The 17,386-nt window shown below is 40.6% G+C and overlaps 1 protein-coding gene across 2 annotated transcripts in view; it reads right to left on the reverse strand.

Annotated features, from left to right (window-relative positions):
• GSK3B (glycogen synthase kinase 3 beta) overlaps window positions 1-17,386 on the reverse strand; it is a 150,424-nt gene that overhangs the window by 34,523 nt on the left and 98,515 nt on the right. For both annotated transcript variants that reach the window (XM_075107197.1, XM_075107206.1), the window contains exons 5-7: window positions 16,606-16,736; window positions 14,751-14,857; window positions 4,398-4,495 (exon numbers count right to left, since the gene is read on the reverse strand). In XM_075107197.1, coding sequence (XP_074963298.1) covers window positions 4,398-4,495; window positions 14,751-14,857; window positions 16,606-16,736 — 336 coding nt within the window. The remainder of the gene's footprint in view (window positions 1-4,397; window positions 4,496-14,750; window positions 14,858-16,605; window positions 16,737-17,386) is intronic.

The following is a 17,386-nucleotide window of genomic DNA, read 5'->3' on the forward strand; positions in this document are numbered from 1 at the left end:
ATATCATTTTGTCAGGGGTAAGTGGTCAAAAATCTCTCTCTCCCAGGCAGATTGAGAACATCTGGAAAGACTGTCTTTAAAGAAATAGGAACAAGAGAAAAAGAACCTAAAAATAAGCAGACTGTCTTTTCATTCACACAAATGTGATGCTGAGCTTCTAGAGGGACACAGTTTGTCAGACCAGTCTGCAAATATGCCGTAGACCTGAAGAAACTCCAGGTGCAAGTGGACGGAGAAGATCTTGCAAGACTGCTTGAAATGAAACTATGTGAAGACTGCGAAAGTAAATTAAAATCTGACAAAAGCCAAAAATGCTTCTGACCCAGCAAGGGACTGAGGATGTTAGGTCAGAAGCCTGCAGGAAGGACAAGCCGTGACGGACTGACATATCACAGATATTATATGTTCATTAACCAGCTACTGAGGGGACGTCATCAAGAACTGCGTGAGAAGGGAGGACTAGTTTAATGTGACAGCATTTTGAAGTCATTCTCCATCCTAATGCAAAAACTTCATACCCAGGTGTAGCATTCAATTGCTGTGTGGTGAAATGAACTCTGAATAATCAAAGCTGAGTAAGCAACTGAAGAGACACCTGAAATTTATCTTGGCTCAAAAAACGCTACAAGAGTGACTGTGACTCAGTCTTTCTGAATTGATAGGAACCAGCAGAAAATTTTCTAAGCTGACCTCTCTTGCAGTAGAATCAAGTAAATTTGAGGCATGAAAGTCAGATGCATTTCCAAATGCGTGGATAAATTTTTTTTTAATATAGCCCTTTCTGGGAGTCTAAAATACTCAATTTTTGCTGCCCTTAAGTTTCAGCCATGCAGTTCCAAGGAAGCTATCTGAAAAGTATGACTTTGAGACAGCCCAACAGCAGCTCACAGGTCCCAACCTGCAACATTCTATGAAGTTCACTGACATGCTACAACTGGCAGACCCCACAGCTCTGCTCCTCCTACAGCCAGTTAGCATTAAAATAAGTCTCTGTTACAATGAAAGCTTTAAATAATAGTATTCTATGGCAGTAAATGGAAGAGGTGGACACCATCTGTAAAAATATTTTTTTATTGAATCCTATTCTAAATGAAATGTTGTGCCCAAGACTTAACATTTATGGTAATTTTTAAGCTGCAGGATTGCCATTGTCTTCAACTGTAGTGAGGCTGCGGAACCCTAGGTTGCTCAATAAACACAGGTTGCAGTTTTTACGCTAACCTTTCATGCCGAGTCGAATTTAAGCAGCATGCTGGGAGTGGAGAAGAGCAGAATGTTTTATGACTTCTTTGCAGATCTGAAAAACAAATCTGCTTAATTCGATTATTGGTCACTTTTAAGGGATACATAATAGATGGGACAGATCCCTGCCACCAGCTGGCAGAAGAGAAAATTGAGGACCTCACTTTCTGCTTTTTCATCATTCTCAAAAGGTGAGGAAAAATTACTTGAAATTTGAGGTAGACATGCTGTTCTCCCTCTACTCCCACTATGAGAAATAACTTGTCAGTGGGTATGGCGTTACAAGGGAAGCACCTCATTGCCCAATTCATGCACTTTCCTAGACAATTTCTGCCAGCTCTTGATTTCAAATGCAATATTCTCAATTATAACTCTCTGCGTTCTTCACCTTAGCTTTCTGACAGGGCTTTTCTGAATAAGTTTATTTGAAATTTCACAACACAAGATTTGGTAGACAAGGGCATTGAAAAGCAGTCCACTTCTGCAGCTTGCACTCATTTTCTCTTCAGATGTTGCCTTCAGAATATATGAAACAAATATACAGGCAGAAAAATATTCATGGCACCCACCCATTCAGGCTCACATTTTCGATTATACTTCCTTAACAATTCAGTGAACATCCTTTTTTGCAACTACCACTGTAAGATTTACAGCATTTGTTCTCTCAGACTTTCCCAAAACATACTGCCTCAGCACTGTAACCTTTTAACTGAAGAGACCAGGCTTACTGTAAAATTGAGTTATCCCCATATTTAAGTTGTTTCACTTAATTTCTACACATAGGGGGCAATACATCTAACAGAACATGAGAAAACCCCAATACAACACAGGGGTTGATGACACATGTGGATGATCATTCACTATCCCCCTTTTTACATTTAAAGAAATTATTCAGAAATTTGTATTTAATGAAGGCAAAAATCATAATCTCAAGCTGTAATTTACTGAAGCTCAAGCATTTACACTGGATACTCCTTTGACCGTCATGAGAAATAACATTAGTTTGCCACTACTATGTATTCAGCTATGAACTGGTCAATGAAGTTATCACACCACTCACGGTAGTGGCGTTTAAAGAAACCACAGATGGTACACAGGCTATCAGCAATTTTGTTAAAGTACTCCTCTGCTTCAATACAACTTAACTCAAGTGCAAACAATGCAGAATCCTCACAATCAGAGCACATATGTGCTAGAAAGATATTAGTGCACAAATGTTTAGTTCCAATGCTACAAAACTGGAAAGGCCCAAATGATGAGAACAGCTTCTTGCAAACTTCGTACCAAACCACAATCTCTGCTTGGCAGGCATGTCAATAACGAGAGGACATCTATTTCCTGATTATTTCAATTCCACATTGTGAAAGTCAAAGCAATGGTAAGGCAGAGCACTATGGTTTTGCTGATACGGCCTCTCTACTCAGATTTCTGATTGAGCCACAGCAGGACTTACAGGACTGTCACCGTGACATAAAAAGTTGTATTCACAAAAACTCATTAAATGTACTTTCTCAAGATTGCAGACATTAATTAAGAAACAGAACAGGACTTTTTGAAAACATCCAAAGGCAAACGACCCAGGTTATTGCACAAACTCCTGAGGAACTCTGGCCATCTGAAGTGGTCACAGGGACCGCTTCACACCTCACAAAAGTAGTGTAGCAGGAAACAGTGCACTGCTCCAAGACACTTCTCAAAAGGAGAAAACTTGTGCCATCATCAGCCCTGCTTCTGACAGCAACTCGACTTTTCCACTGGTGATTCTTATGTAAAAACTGACTCAACTTGGACGTGCTGAGCTTGAAATACAATGGGCAGAAAGACAATAATAAGAAACCAATTAAGTCATAGGATAAGCACGTGCAAGACATGGAACCTCCAGACAAAAGGAGTTGTCTGGAGGATTTCCAGCAGGACAGACAGAAACCCACTGTAACAGAAGCTAGGCTTATATAGTCAAAGGCTGGAGCAGATGTGGTGAGAGCCTAGGTCAGAGCACACCCCACTGCAACTGTAGAGCGGGCCACAGACACACTGAGCCTCACCAGCCCATGTCCTCCATGCAGGAGAGTGACAACTTGTTGGCTGGTATCATACACTCTGCTGGGTCAGGGACAAAGACACCAGCAGCTCTTCTAGTGAGTAACACAGACACAAGTAGGAAGTTCTACTCTTCCACCCACACATTTTGGTTTTGAGGGGTTTTTCACATGCATGCCACACAAATATACATGAATCAAGGTAGCAGTTAAGTGGCAAAACCAAGGAGGAAATTCTCTTAATACAGTCCCCTGTGATGAAATCAATAAAGCAGAACAGTGTGTGCACACATGTTATTCTCTGTAATACCCCCATTTTATTAAGTGCACAGTATAGATGCAGAGGAAAAATATAGTGTGCTCTCTAGAAATCTTGCCTCCTTCACTGCAGAAGTTGAAGGAGGCAGAGGGAGGCTAGGGTCCTGGGAAGTCAGACACCAATCTTTTAAGCTATGAATTATTCTTCCATACCTGTAAATTGAGAATCACAGAATATTCACTGCTTGCCAAATGAAATCAATCAAGATGTATTTGAACATAAGTGATATAGAAATGCTATGTATTCTGAAGCATTAGGTCTTTTTCACGTGAAAAACAAGACTCTTCTGGTGCAAGGTATCTTTGGCCTACATTTCCTGATACTCCATTTGCAAAGAGGAGTGTACTTTCCCACCTTTTACCTTTTTTTGGGAAGGGAAGGGAAGGGAAGGGAAGGCATGTGAAGAATCTGGCACAAGGAAATTTAACAACATTGCTTTCAAAGCCAAGTACTAATTGCATGCAACAAAGGAAAAAGTGCCAGATTCTTAAAGAATGAGAACCACACATTAATAAATATTGGCTCAGTATGTAAGCACTATTTCCAAGTGCACTGAAAGTGTGGTCCTTTAAGAGGAGGGAAAAAACCCAATATAAATATGATCTACCATTATGCATTACTGCAAAGGGGCATACAGATTATCAAGTTCTCAAAGCACTGTATTTCCAAACATGGTTTACATGCAACACCCTGTGAAATGGTGACAGAATATATATGGTGACAAGGGTATAACAATGCACCTTTGCATGCTGATTCCCAAGGAATAATGCAGTCAAGAAACACTTAAAATTCTATACCTTGATTATTTCCACCAACTGATCCACACCACTGTCACCTGGAAAGATTGGTTGTCCTAGTAACAGTTCAGCCAATACACAGCCTGCTGACCACACATCTAAAAAGGGAAGTGGAAGAGAGGGAAAGGTATCAGTTAAAGGTACATATTAGGCCATTTATATAAAACCAGCAGTTTCAAGCTACTTCCCTTCCATGCCATGTTTAATAATGTATGTAACACAGCTAAAGAAAACACAGATACCTGGTGTAAAGCAATGGTGGGCAGACAGTCTTAGAGGTCAAACCATGAGACAATGAGAACTAGAAAATAACATTAAAAGCCATAATATATTGACATTAAAACCTACATGTGTAGGGAAAAGACCTGAGAACATTTGCCATCTGAAAATTAATAGGTTCCCCCAAACCCTGTCTTGTTTTTAAATCACACTGATCATGATCAGTGGTGTCATCTACCCCAGGGGCTGATGTTTTTACTGTTTCTGAATGTTGAGTAGACTCAATTTTTCATCCATATTTTGAAAGCATATATACACTAGCAGATGAACCAGTACTGCAAGTATTACTTGCACCCTGCAGTACATGATGATTAAGGGACCTGGGAGACAGCGTCTCTAACTCAGTCACATCAAGGTCTCATCTTTATCGCAATTCCATTTGCGAACTTGGCTGGACAACAGAACTGCAAGTCACAGGTCAGGTCACCAGCATCCATCGAAGAAGCCATCAACTAATTTTTATACACATACCAAAAGCCAGAAGTAGCCACTAGCAGCTACTCCTCTATGTGCAGAAAATTTTTGTTATCTATTGCAGGTATATCTTCTTAGATAGACAATTCAGTACTACAACAGCAACTTCAGAATGTATCTAAGTGTACTACAGAATATAGCATTTTATTTCTGAAACACAGGTAATTCAAACAAAAAAATGTAGTAAAGCAAAATGCAGTAAACACTGCCGAGCAGATGTTTGTAAGAATTTGCTGTAACTGTACACACCAAATACTGATCTTTAAGCTGCACAACACACTAGCAGTATTGCACCTAGGTGCAGAGATAACTGTTTTTCCAGCAACAAAAAAAAAAAAATCGTAAGATTTTCTAGAAAGTCATCATTTGTTCCATGTATATCTGAAACCTTACACTAAAAATCTAACCGCAAGCAAGCAACAAGTAATGGAAGTTCTGTAAAGCCTACAATACTATAATGTCCCCAATGTGAAAAGGACAAAACCAGACCCCCTTCCCCCATCTTTCTTTGAACTCTTGCCTACTTCTACAAGCTAACCTTCCCCTGCAAAGTAACAGTAGCACCACCGCAACTCAAAACCCAGAGAAATTACCTCCTGAAGCCTGTTCCAAGTTGAGATAACCTATGCTACGACAGATATCCTTATTCCTCTAGTGTATTTAAACTCTGCCATAGGGAAGTGGGATACACGCAACACTGTCAGTTATGGCTAAAGGTCTGAGTAAGGAAAACGTCTCTGACAGTTCTCTGAACAGTCCATTATCAGAACCACTAGAGACTGATGCAAAAAATGATTTTAAAAAACCCTAACATTCCAGGAATTCAACACTGATAACAAAATAATCTGCAAGTTAAGACAGACTTTTCCTCCCCCCATTTTTAAATGAAAGAGTGAATCATAGAATCGTTAAGGTTGGAAAAGACCCTTAAGATCATAAAGTCCAACCGCTAACCTATCACTGCCAAGTCCACCACTAAACCATATCCTCAAGCACCACCTCTACCCTTCTTTTAAATACCTTCAGGGATGGAGACTCCACCACCTCCCTGGGCAGCCTGTTCCAATGCCTGACAACCCTTCCGGTGAAGAAGTTTTTCCTAATATCCAAACTAAACTTCCCCTGGTGCAGCTTGAGGCCATTTCCTCTCGTCCTATCACTTGTTACTAGGGAGAAGAGACCAACACCCGCCTCGCTACAACCTCCTTTCAGGTAGTCGTAGAGAGCGATAAGGTCTCCCCTCAGCCTCCTCTTCTCCAGACTGAACAACCCCAATTCCCTCAGCTGCTGCTTGTAAGACTTGTTCTCTATACCCTTCACCAGCTTCGTTGCCCTTCTCTGGACACGCTCCAGCACCTCAATGTCCTTCTTGTAGTGAGGGGCCCAAAACTGAACACAGTACTCGAGGTTTGGTCTCACCAGTGCCGAGTACAGGGGCACGATCACCTCCCTGCTCCTGCTGGCCACACTATGCCTGATACAAGCCAAGATGCCATTGGCCTTCTTGGCTGCCTGGGCACACTGCTGGCTCATGCTCAGGCAGCTGTCAACCAACACCCTCAGGTCCTTTTCTTCCAGGCAGCTCTCCAGCCACTCCTGCCCAAGCCTGTAGCGTTGCATGGGTTGTTGTGACCCAAGTGCAGGACCCAGCACTTGGCCATGTTGAATCTCATACCGTTGGCTCTGGCCCAACGATCCAGCCTGTCCAGGTCCCTCTGTAGGGCCTTCCTGCCCTCCAGCAGATCGACACTTCCACCCAGCTTGATGGCATCTGCAAACTTACTGAGAGTGCACTCAATCCCCTCATCCAGATCGTCAATGAAGATATTGAACAGGACCAGCCCCAACACTGAGCCCTGGGGAACACCGCTCATGACTGGCCGCCAACCGGATTTGACTCCGTTCACCACCACTTTCTGGGCTTAGCCGTCCAGTCAGTTTTTAACGCAGCACAGAGTGCACTTGTCCAAGCCGTGAGCAGCCAGCTTCTCCAGGAGAATGCTGTGGGAGACAGTGAAGGGGCTATGCCAAAATACTTCCCCCCTCTTCTCAAGAAATATATGGTTCAGCTGTAACATATGGTAGACAAAAAGCACTGCTCATTACTGCAGCTTTCAAAATCATTCACCTCTAAGTAAAATGGATGCATTTTTATATAATGCCTTAGTACAAACATCGCATTATGGTTTATCCTAAAAGGTAACTACTTACAATACAAACAGCAACCAGAAATCATCTGAAGTTTGAGTCTTGAATTCCAACAAGCAAACAAACTAGATAACGTTTTTTGATCTTTAGGTCTTATTTAATAAAAGCTGATACGGCCACCAGGGTGCTAAGATCTCTTTTGGACAACAAATGAAGGAGGCATCACGTAAAGAACATTTAATAGCATCCAACTGCTAAATGACATGTGCGTCTCTGATAGCTCCTGCTTTTGGACCAACACATACGACAAAATGATGATGCAAAGAATGAATTTTTACATCGTCCCATCCATACTGGGTTTCTAGGAAATTACACAACAGTTCATCAGATAGCATAGATTTCTTCAGAAGTACTGAAGAAATGGATTAAACATACTAAGCAGAGCACTGTAACTTAACTGTCTATTTGAAGGCACCTTAAAGGGTTTTGAAAAACTGAGTCTTACACTGAGTATAGAAAACAAGTGGTACCCCAAAGCTATAATCATTATTTACAACTTCAATGCTTATTTTGCACTGAAAAAGAAACAATATATGGGGAGAAAAAGTATTTCACAGAACATACATAAACCTGAAGCTGACATGACAATAAGTCAGCATTCACAACTCACTCTCTTTTAAAATTTTCTAACTACACTAGCGTAATTTTTTTGCTGTGGCTTTTAAACTGTTTTAAAAAACCTTCTGGTCTGGCTGCTCCATGAAGTTGGCTTTGTGCTGTTTTATCCTTTCCCAGTCTCCCTAAATGCCTTTGCACTCTACCAGTCAATTTCAGACAAGTCTGAAAGGCAGAAGTTTTGAATCCATTGCAGAAGTTTTGTAAAAGCAGTGGGGAGAGCATGCATCAGTGTTGCTGCTGAGGAGAGGGCTCACAGTCCTTATAGGATGCGCCTGCCTTGCCCCCACCCTGCTAAACTGCAGCTGCAAACAAGTCAAAGGATGTACAGGTCCTTGCTCAAGCAAGAAGGCCAAGCAGAAACAGCAGAGAGTACATGAGAAAGCTGAGGGCATTGCAGGGGGAGAGAGGAAAAAAAGAAAGGGTGTAGGTCATGAGGAAATAGCTGGGAAGTCTGAGGAACACTTGTTTTCATGATGGGTTTAATCCATCAAACATACAACAAATCCACTGGACATCTATGTAGCTGTTCCTTGTGCAGCAAAGTCTTCCAAATCAGGTGATTTAGTGCCTTGTTAAAAGTCTATTTAGTCTTCCTTGATTTTACTTGCTAATGCTTTAAACATGCACTCAAATAAGCTACAGGCATTCCAAAATCCCTAACTTTTTTCCAGAGTGCAATTTCACCGACTTCCAAATTAGGACTTGGGCAACATTCCCATGGCAAGGAAGTGAACAAACCCTTGAAGCATCCTCAACGAACGCCAGAGAGCAGAGGCTAACTTCAGCAGCTTCAAGGAGGGAAAGCAACAAAACACAATTAACATAGGTGTTTATACAACTCTGGTGAGTGAGGAACAATAAGGAAGAAACTGGGAAATTTCAGCTCTGCTGAAACTGGGTGGAATTTATGCCAGCAACTTTAATAGGACTAAAATTTGGCTCCAGGATAGTTTGTCTTTCCACCACCCCCCCAGCTTTGAACCTGGCATTTTAAAATTTATCTTCCAAATTTGCATGGCAACATTCTTCTCAAGCCTGACGCAAACAATGTACTAAATTGTATATTTAAATGCATGTTACTTAAGGCAACTGGTAAGGTAGTTAATATTAATTTTTGATAACTCCTTCCCAGACCCTTTTCTACCTTAGCACAGTCACAGCTAATTATTATAGGTTAATAATTTTTCAGAGTAATCATGCGGTGTAACTACTCACATGACTATTATTCACATGCTCTAAACTAGTTAATAAACAAGATAAGTCAACAAATCATCCTTATGCCAAACTAGTTGGGACAATGTGAAATTTTAGGAGAAAATACTGAAAGCTATTAATTTTAAATAGAAGAAAGTAGGCAAGGCTACTGTCTTCATACCTTTGGTGAAATATAGTCTAAACAATAGGGACAATAAATGCAGCTGCCAGCCAAAAGCAGCCTTCAAATAAGCTTATTTCAGGCAGCTTTCACAGATAATAGTAGCTAATGCCATATCTTTTGTAGACTGTAGAACACAGAGAAATACAATTATCATGCAAACTACCTGCACTAATTCAAGCACACAAAAATTCATACAGCCTCTTATACTACAAAACTTCTCTTAAATTAAGTTTCTATTACTCTATTGATCTTCACAGCTGTTAGGCGGACATTAACTTATCTAATAACATCATCTGTATAATTCCCTTGCTTTTGAATGCTATTCCAGCATTAGAGAAGATAAAAAAGGGAAAATTTCTCTTTAGTTCAGGAAGCGGCATCCAGCAGAACAACCTGCAAAACACACTCCCTAGCTTTAATTGTACAAGTGGGCAATGGCCATTTCCAGCTCTCTGTCACAGAATACCCTATGAATTTCATTTTTGTGATCTCAAACTCTGCCTTTCCAAGTTGAGAATCCGCCCCTCTTCCTCACGGCATGAGCACCATTCATTGTATTGTGCTCCAGCTCCTCTACCTTGTTATTTGGAGGACACAAAGGAAAATAATGAAGTTAAGCCTGCCCTCACCCACTTCGTACAAGTTAAGAACTTTCCTTTGTCTGACACTTCATGGGGCACATTTACCTTTCTACGTTCCCCTACCCCCCCCATCTATTCACCTCTGCCCCACTATTCCTTAATCTGATGGACTTCTTCCATCTTGGAGGGGACTCAAAGTTGCTGCTCTGGAAACTCTGGAAACAAACTAGCAGGGAGTCAGAAAAGCAGCCCTAGGAAGTCGTAAAATCAGCAGCTTCTGGTTGCCAAATGCCAGAGCAGAAAGTGCTTTTCATTGCTGCTTGTTTAGAACACTTTTTAGGACATCAGAACGAGAGCAAAATTTTGGATTACATGCACATGTGCTACGTCGGTGCGAGTTTTGCCCATCAAGCCACCATGGATTCACAGATTATGGAGACAGAAAAAGGCTGAAACCTGAAATGCTTGGAAAGCCATGCTGATTCTACTACTTTGAATAAAAGCTAAACACAGGTATCACTGTTTTTCTGCAACAAAGAGAGGAAACTACAATGACAGCTGATAGAATATTTCAGTAAGTTAATGCCTGTGCTTATTTTCAGTGTTGGAAGTTGCCATCCAAGATACAGAGGCAAGTACTTTTTACTGTTCAGCAACAGGTTTGGGATATACTTTGTGGTGGTTCTTCCCCAGGAAGCTCCGAGACAGCCTGACTATGCATGCCTCCAGAGGAGCTTCTGCTCCAGACTGCTGAGGTGAATACTCTCTTCCTCTGTCTTAGCACTTGTTAGGAAACTGAATGAATAAATTTGTGATGCTTATTTTTGGACATCCCAGGAGAAGCCAATGATACAGCTGCAGATCAATCTTTCCCTGCCAGTGGCTACAAACGTTCCCCCTGGAACACTCTCAATTCCTGCTAGCACAGTGCACTGAGGCCAGCAGACCCTTGTTATCCAGAAGCACCGTCGCATTCTGGTGAGCTCTCCATTGCCCCATCACCTAACCTAGTAAAAAAAATGTTCTGGGGGTGAAGCTGAACTGCATAGCTTCTTTCTATACAAGAGGATCACATGGCAACAGGAACGTCTGCACCCACCCCTCCTCCAGCACTTACGTTTGCCTCAGAACGTTGTAGGGCAACATGGGCAGCCACCCCCAGTTTTTCAGCAGGCAGCAGCACCCAGATGACCAGCACAGCCAGCAGCAAGGGATAGCTGAAGGCCTTGCTTCGCAATAAAACCAAACCACCTACAAATCAGCTGCAGGAACAAAACTATGGGCCATCCCCAACAAGCTTTAGGGACATGCACACACTTGCAGAATTCATAGTCAAAGGTGCACAACAGCCCAAACAGTACAAGGTATGAAGGCACCCAAGTGCCTGACCATTGGAAAATCCCTTAAAGTTGTAATACAGGCAGCCAAGAGAGCTATTATGGGCCTGGATTTGTAGCTATTTGGCAACAGGGATTATTATTTAAAAACTTGAATAGGTAATTTCCCAGGTCATTATTTTAATAATTGTACCAGGTCTGCTGGATGACACACACAGAAGCATTAATGGCAGTAAATGTGTTTTCATGCTACTCCTACTATCATATATATTTACATACAACACTAAGGCAGTACTTTACAGAAGTGCAACAAATGCTACTGCTGACTGTGAGTTGTTTTTAAAGGGACCTTTTGGGTTAGAATTTAAGTCACGCACTTTGACGTTTTGTGCGCAAAACATCCTGTGCAGTACCTACACAAGGTAAAATTGGTACTATGTATAGGGCTACAACTTGATACATCCTCACTAGATAATCTAGAATCAAGATCCTGGAACTTAAAAGCCAGTTTACATCCAGGATGAAAAGACACATCCTGGAACCAACTTTAGTTTCTGCTACACTGAAGAGAGCAAGTAACATTGCAAGGACAAATTAATGCGTTAAAAGATAACCTAGATGAAGCCAAACAGCCTAATGCAACTCCTGGTCACAGTGCCAAATAAGATGACTAATTACTGAAATGGTCATGATGCAGGCTAGCTGTACTGTCAGTCTTGGACCACCACAGTGTCACTGCCTAGGCTTAAGAAGCACTTCTTGCTCAGAAATACTTCCAATATTTACTATATTGCAGCGTGTTACAATCATAAGCCTTGTAGTAATGTTAGCCAGTAAAAAAAAAAAATCCAGGAAAACAGCTGGATGCCTCACAGATAACGTACGAAAGAGCTCTACTCAGAACACTTTTTGGCTTCATGTTCTTCTATTTTGTTTTTAATGCAGTTTTAACATAGCATATTTAAACATAAGAGTGAAGATCCATACATCATATTTAAGCTCAGTTTTTGTTACCCCCTCCACCCATGTGAATTCTTAGATGGAGAAAAAGGCTATAGCAGAATACTGTTGTGCTAATAATTCAGAAGAAAACAAGAACTAAAAACCACAAGCGTGTCCACGTAAAAAAAAAAAAAGGTTTAAAATGCAGCATTACAATACTGAAGCATCTCAGGGTTTGAGTTATGGATAAATTACTGATAATTAAATGTTCTTTCCTCTTCCTCTCTTTTAAGAAACCTATCTGTGCCCATTGGTTGGTATACAAATGCTGCTGGTTGAGTCTGTATGAGTGGTCCTATGTGAAATAGGGAAGAGTTCTCACTAAGCACTGCTGCTGCCTATCTATCAAGAACTAAAAGAATATGATGGTATTTACCACCACCAGAAGCAGGATCATCACAAAACTAAACTCACAGAATTTCCAACATATTGCAGAATACTGGGAAACTGCAAAGTAAGTTTGTAAAAGCATTTTATTACTTCCCAGCTACCAAATGCAAATATTTTGTTGATAAGGAAGTGAAGGGAGGAACGGGTAGGAAGAAAGGAGTACTTAATGAACTTAATTTTCAAGATATTCTGTGCAAGTTTCATTTAGATTGATTTGTTCAGAGAAGGAGCTTGGGGGAACAGGGTTTGGGGGGGGGCGGGCATGAGAAAATCCAAACCACAACCACCAAAATTAGCACTGGTTTTGGCAAGTGGAAAATGGAGTCCTCACTTTAAAATGATTGATTTATTAGAACTATTTTAGAGATCAGCAGATAACAAAAAAGGAAAGAGGAACTTTAAAAAGGTTCAGCAAAAAAGTGCAAGATTAAAGTCGTCATACAGTTGGAGTAAGAGACATTTCAGACTTATCTACAAAGCAGTCTCTTCTGGTGACACCTAAAATATTTGTTTTATGCAGTTATCCTCTGAAACAAGTTGTCTCAGTGCACTCTGATAACACAACTGAGCCAATCTATTAGCTGTCAGCTGGAAAAAATATGTCAACCAGAATCAGCCGCCTTCCCCTCTCTCACAAGCTTCTGCCACTTTGCTTTCACCTGGGCTCTGCTGCTTACCGAACTGCACATTAATGTTGATTCAGTTCACTAATGTAGCAGGAAGTTAACCTAACCAAAAGTCTCTTGTCAACTGAAGCCAAACTGGTGTATGAAACAGCAAGCCATGAGACCCAGGGTATCCAGAGGCAAGAAAGAGTAGGGCTAGAGCTGCCACTTTTGGCAGTGGCCAGCCATTAAATAAGTTACCCCTTTTCATCTTTGTTGTGCCATTACTTTCCCCAGACTTCTTATGGTTCTACCTTTTTTTTTAATAGCAGGGGAGATATGCAAGTGTTGGTATAATATGTACTGAAGAATAACTAATGGGAAAAAAAAATTAGCAAGAGCAGGTAAGTCTCCAAGAACACTTCTCTTTTCAAAGAACTACAGAGTTGAAACAAGCCAGCCAGCCAATGAGTTCAATACTAGTTACAACATACTAACTTTAAACACACTTTTACAAGTAATAAGCATGTTCTGCCAAGACTTGATCATGATCACCAAATCTTTTAAACATACTAAACTTTGCCTAAGCGACTCAAGTCCATAAGCAAGGTAAAAGCTTAGCGGGGAATCTGAGAGCCAAATCTTGTCTCTTTAGCACCAGCCTTCGGAACGGGCTCAGGGAATATCTTGACTAAAAAGCTAAATAAGTTACCCACAACCAGCCAACACATTGCTGTTCATTTTGCTGTTCATTTTTATTATTTTTCATTTTGCTGTGCTTTCTTAGGATTCTACCATATGAGAACCTGGCTATTCCCTGTTCTCTGCCAAAACCTCCAGCTTCCCTAACACTTCCATGACACAGCTACGTGCCAGGTATTAGAAGGAAGTCTTCTTTGTGTCCAAAATAAATTACTGAAGGACAGCAAAAGTTAACAGAGTAAGTTGAATCAGAAAGACTATTATACACAATATATTAAAACTGTCAAGTGAGTTTAAAGCCAATCATCAGGCCACATTTTCCATCCCCCTAAAACCACTTTACTAAAAGCCAAGTAAATAAGTGACAGAATTATTTGTGTCTAAATCATTGCATAGGAGATGCAATACTTGATACTTCTACAATCCTTTACAGATATTTTAAGGTATCAAATGCTTTTTCAGCTTGAGATCACATACCTTCTTTTAAACTAAATAGCAAAATTACCTGGAGAGCTGGAAAATGTTTTGTTTGAAATGAGATCTCCACACACGTTTAAAAAAGCCCCTTTCCTAAGGCAATTGACACTGAAATCTCAAAAGGCACAGAAATCACAGCAGCCATCTACAAAATCTGTGTATTTCATTAAGAAGTGCTTGACCACGTACAATAAAATTCTGTGTCTTGGGATCGTATCCAAGATCTCTGGAAACCTTTACACATAACTACAGGATAAAAACACATGCAGCTGGTATAGATTTCAGAAAATACTCATACATACCTATACTAGAGGTATAATCGGTGGCTCCAAAGATCAACTCTGGTGCCCTGTAGTACCGAGAGCAGATGTATGAGACATTAGGTTCTCCACGAACTAGCTGTTTTGCACTGAAAAGAAAACAAAATAACAATCTTTCATTAATTAGTAGTTTTAAAATATTGCAGCACAGACCAACATTAAGCTTTGGCACTCTTCACCACCCCCAAATCCTAAGCGCTAAAGTATCATGTTCTTCTAAGCTGATGCAAGCCCCAGACTCAATGATTTACTGTGAAATCAGTCAAATCCACCAAGCAGCTACCTTACACTGGACACAGCAAAGGAAATTCTGACTATAGTCTAGGTGATAAATAGAATCAGAGTTTTGGCTGGCAGTTATTTTTTGCCAGGTACAAAGGTTTGTTAACAAAGAAGAGGACAGAATACAGTTCAGTTACCTTCTAAGGTTCAAAAGCTCTGGATACTCACCAGAACCAAGGGGATTGGTGGGTGGTGTGGTGTTTTTGTTTTTTAAACTTCCATCAGAATATTCTGGCTCGTTGCTGTTTAAGGGAGTGTGGTGTGAGGCAAAAGGGGTATAAGGAGACAAAGGGAAAAAAAGACCACTTTGCCAGTGTAGTCACATGTTAATGGTCCATGACTAACATGAAGGCTTCATTTATACTGAAAGAGATCAGCCACAAAGGACCTAACCTACAGTAACGACTACCTTTGGAAGCATCTAAGAAAATGAAGGAACAGGAGAGCACATTACATTTGGAACATGAGTCTATGAACATATTGTATTTCTTTCTTAATTAATACCAAGTTAGATGGAAAGGAGCTGGAAGACAAAACTACCATTTTAGAAATAGGACATTAAACTAACTAGCACCAAACCCAGTTTAGTGGCAAGCCAGCCAAATGCAATGTCCAGGATTACAGATACTCCTCTCACCCTTCAAGGAAGGGCTCCCACCACCCATTTAGCCTGTTTTGAAAAGTCTCAGTTTTCTGTTTCCTATACACAAACTACAACTACCAAATCCCCACTGTTAGCAGATGAATTCCTACCTTTTTATGCATTGTTTCTTTTGAGTTTCAGTAAAATTCTTATTTTGCTCCAACACCAGTGAGGCAGAGCTGAGGAGAAGATTCCCAAGCCACCAGGCATGACCATGTGCTGCTTGAATAACCACCATCTGACATTCCCACTCACTACAGGCAAGTGAATTTAGCAACAGCAGCTTTGGTGACCCCTCGCACATATGCCCCAACTATTTTAGTCTGCAACGTTATAGCACAATCTAAAGACTGAGCTTTCCTGGAAAGAAATCTGTCTCCTGTCTCAGCGTGGACTCCCAGAGTTTCTGTATCAGTTCTAAGATGAGCACTGGACTCTAAAGATGATTCACTTGAACGGATACTAGAAATAAATGCGCCACTGGAACCTAGAATATAGATATCCACTATCTAAGAGCTTCAATTAGAAGCGTTGCTTCTGATCTTGAGCCTCTACACCATCTGAAATATTAAATAACTTGGTGTATGTACAAGTAGACTAATAAAGTGTAACATTAGCTTTTTCAGGTTACTGTACCACTATGCCTGTCCTCTCTTCCCCAAACACATTTCACCCTAATAGTTGGCCGTATATTTCCATGGCCCAGTACTTTCCCTATGCAATGGCATATTTATTTTTTGACCTTTGGCACAAATAACAGCCTTGAATTTTAATTCCCTCCATACTGATTTTAGTTTTAAAACAACAAATTAAGACCTTCAGAGGAACACAGAGGGTTTTCTCTGCAAAACTGCACCTGGGTTCACTTTGAAGGAAGCTCTTTTCACCAGACTTCAGGCCAGATGTGCTTACCTTCCAAAGTCGCAGAGTTTTAGAACAGCTGTATCAGGGTCCAGCAAGAGGTTCTGTGGTTTTATATCCCGGTGGCAGATCCCAAAGGAATGGATATAGGCTAAACTCCGGAACAGCTGATACATGTACAACTGGAACACAGAAACATCACATAAGGCACGCTTTCTCAAGTCAAAACAGGGTAAACAATTAATTTAGCACAAACTCTTATTAGAAGAAAAACACCATCACTCAGAAAAGACCTTACTGAATGCATATTAACGCTATAAAGGTGGGCAAGGTATTTGCATACCTTTCCCTACCACCCTTTGCTACAGACCCACACATGCAGTTCAAATTTGTCCATTTGTCCTTCCAAAAATGAGCCCAATTCCAAAAAAATATTCATGCCAGCTTTCCAACATTTATAAATAACGGTAGTCATAAAAAGCATACACAAAATAAAGGTGTTTCAGTGTGATTTATAAACCAACCTCTTCATAGAAATTAAGTATTCCAGGTTATGTAAGGAAAACAAAGCAACACAACAAAGAAAACACTTTAGTTGATGAAGTTATTAACAACATAATAAATGTTGCTAAATGTTGCCCAAGGACTATGGTAGCGTCTCAGCCTGTCGCTTAGGTGAATCTCCCAGTTTCTCTTGGTGACAGGACAGAGTCATTTTAATTTCAAATCTCTGGGCAAAGAGAGACAGCAAATAAAAACAACTGTCCAGGATAATTTTATGTAAGGCACAGCAAACAAGCATGCTGAGGGAATGTTTCCTCTGCCCCCTATC

Source organism: Phalacrocorax aristotelis, chromosome 1 (genome assembly GCF_949628215.1).
Source record: "Phalacrocorax aristotelis chromosome 1, bGulAri2.1, whole genome shotgun sequence".
Classification (NCBI taxonomy): Eukaryota; Metazoa; Chordata; class Aves; order Suliformes; family Phalacrocoracidae; genus Phalacrocorax; species Phalacrocorax aristotelis.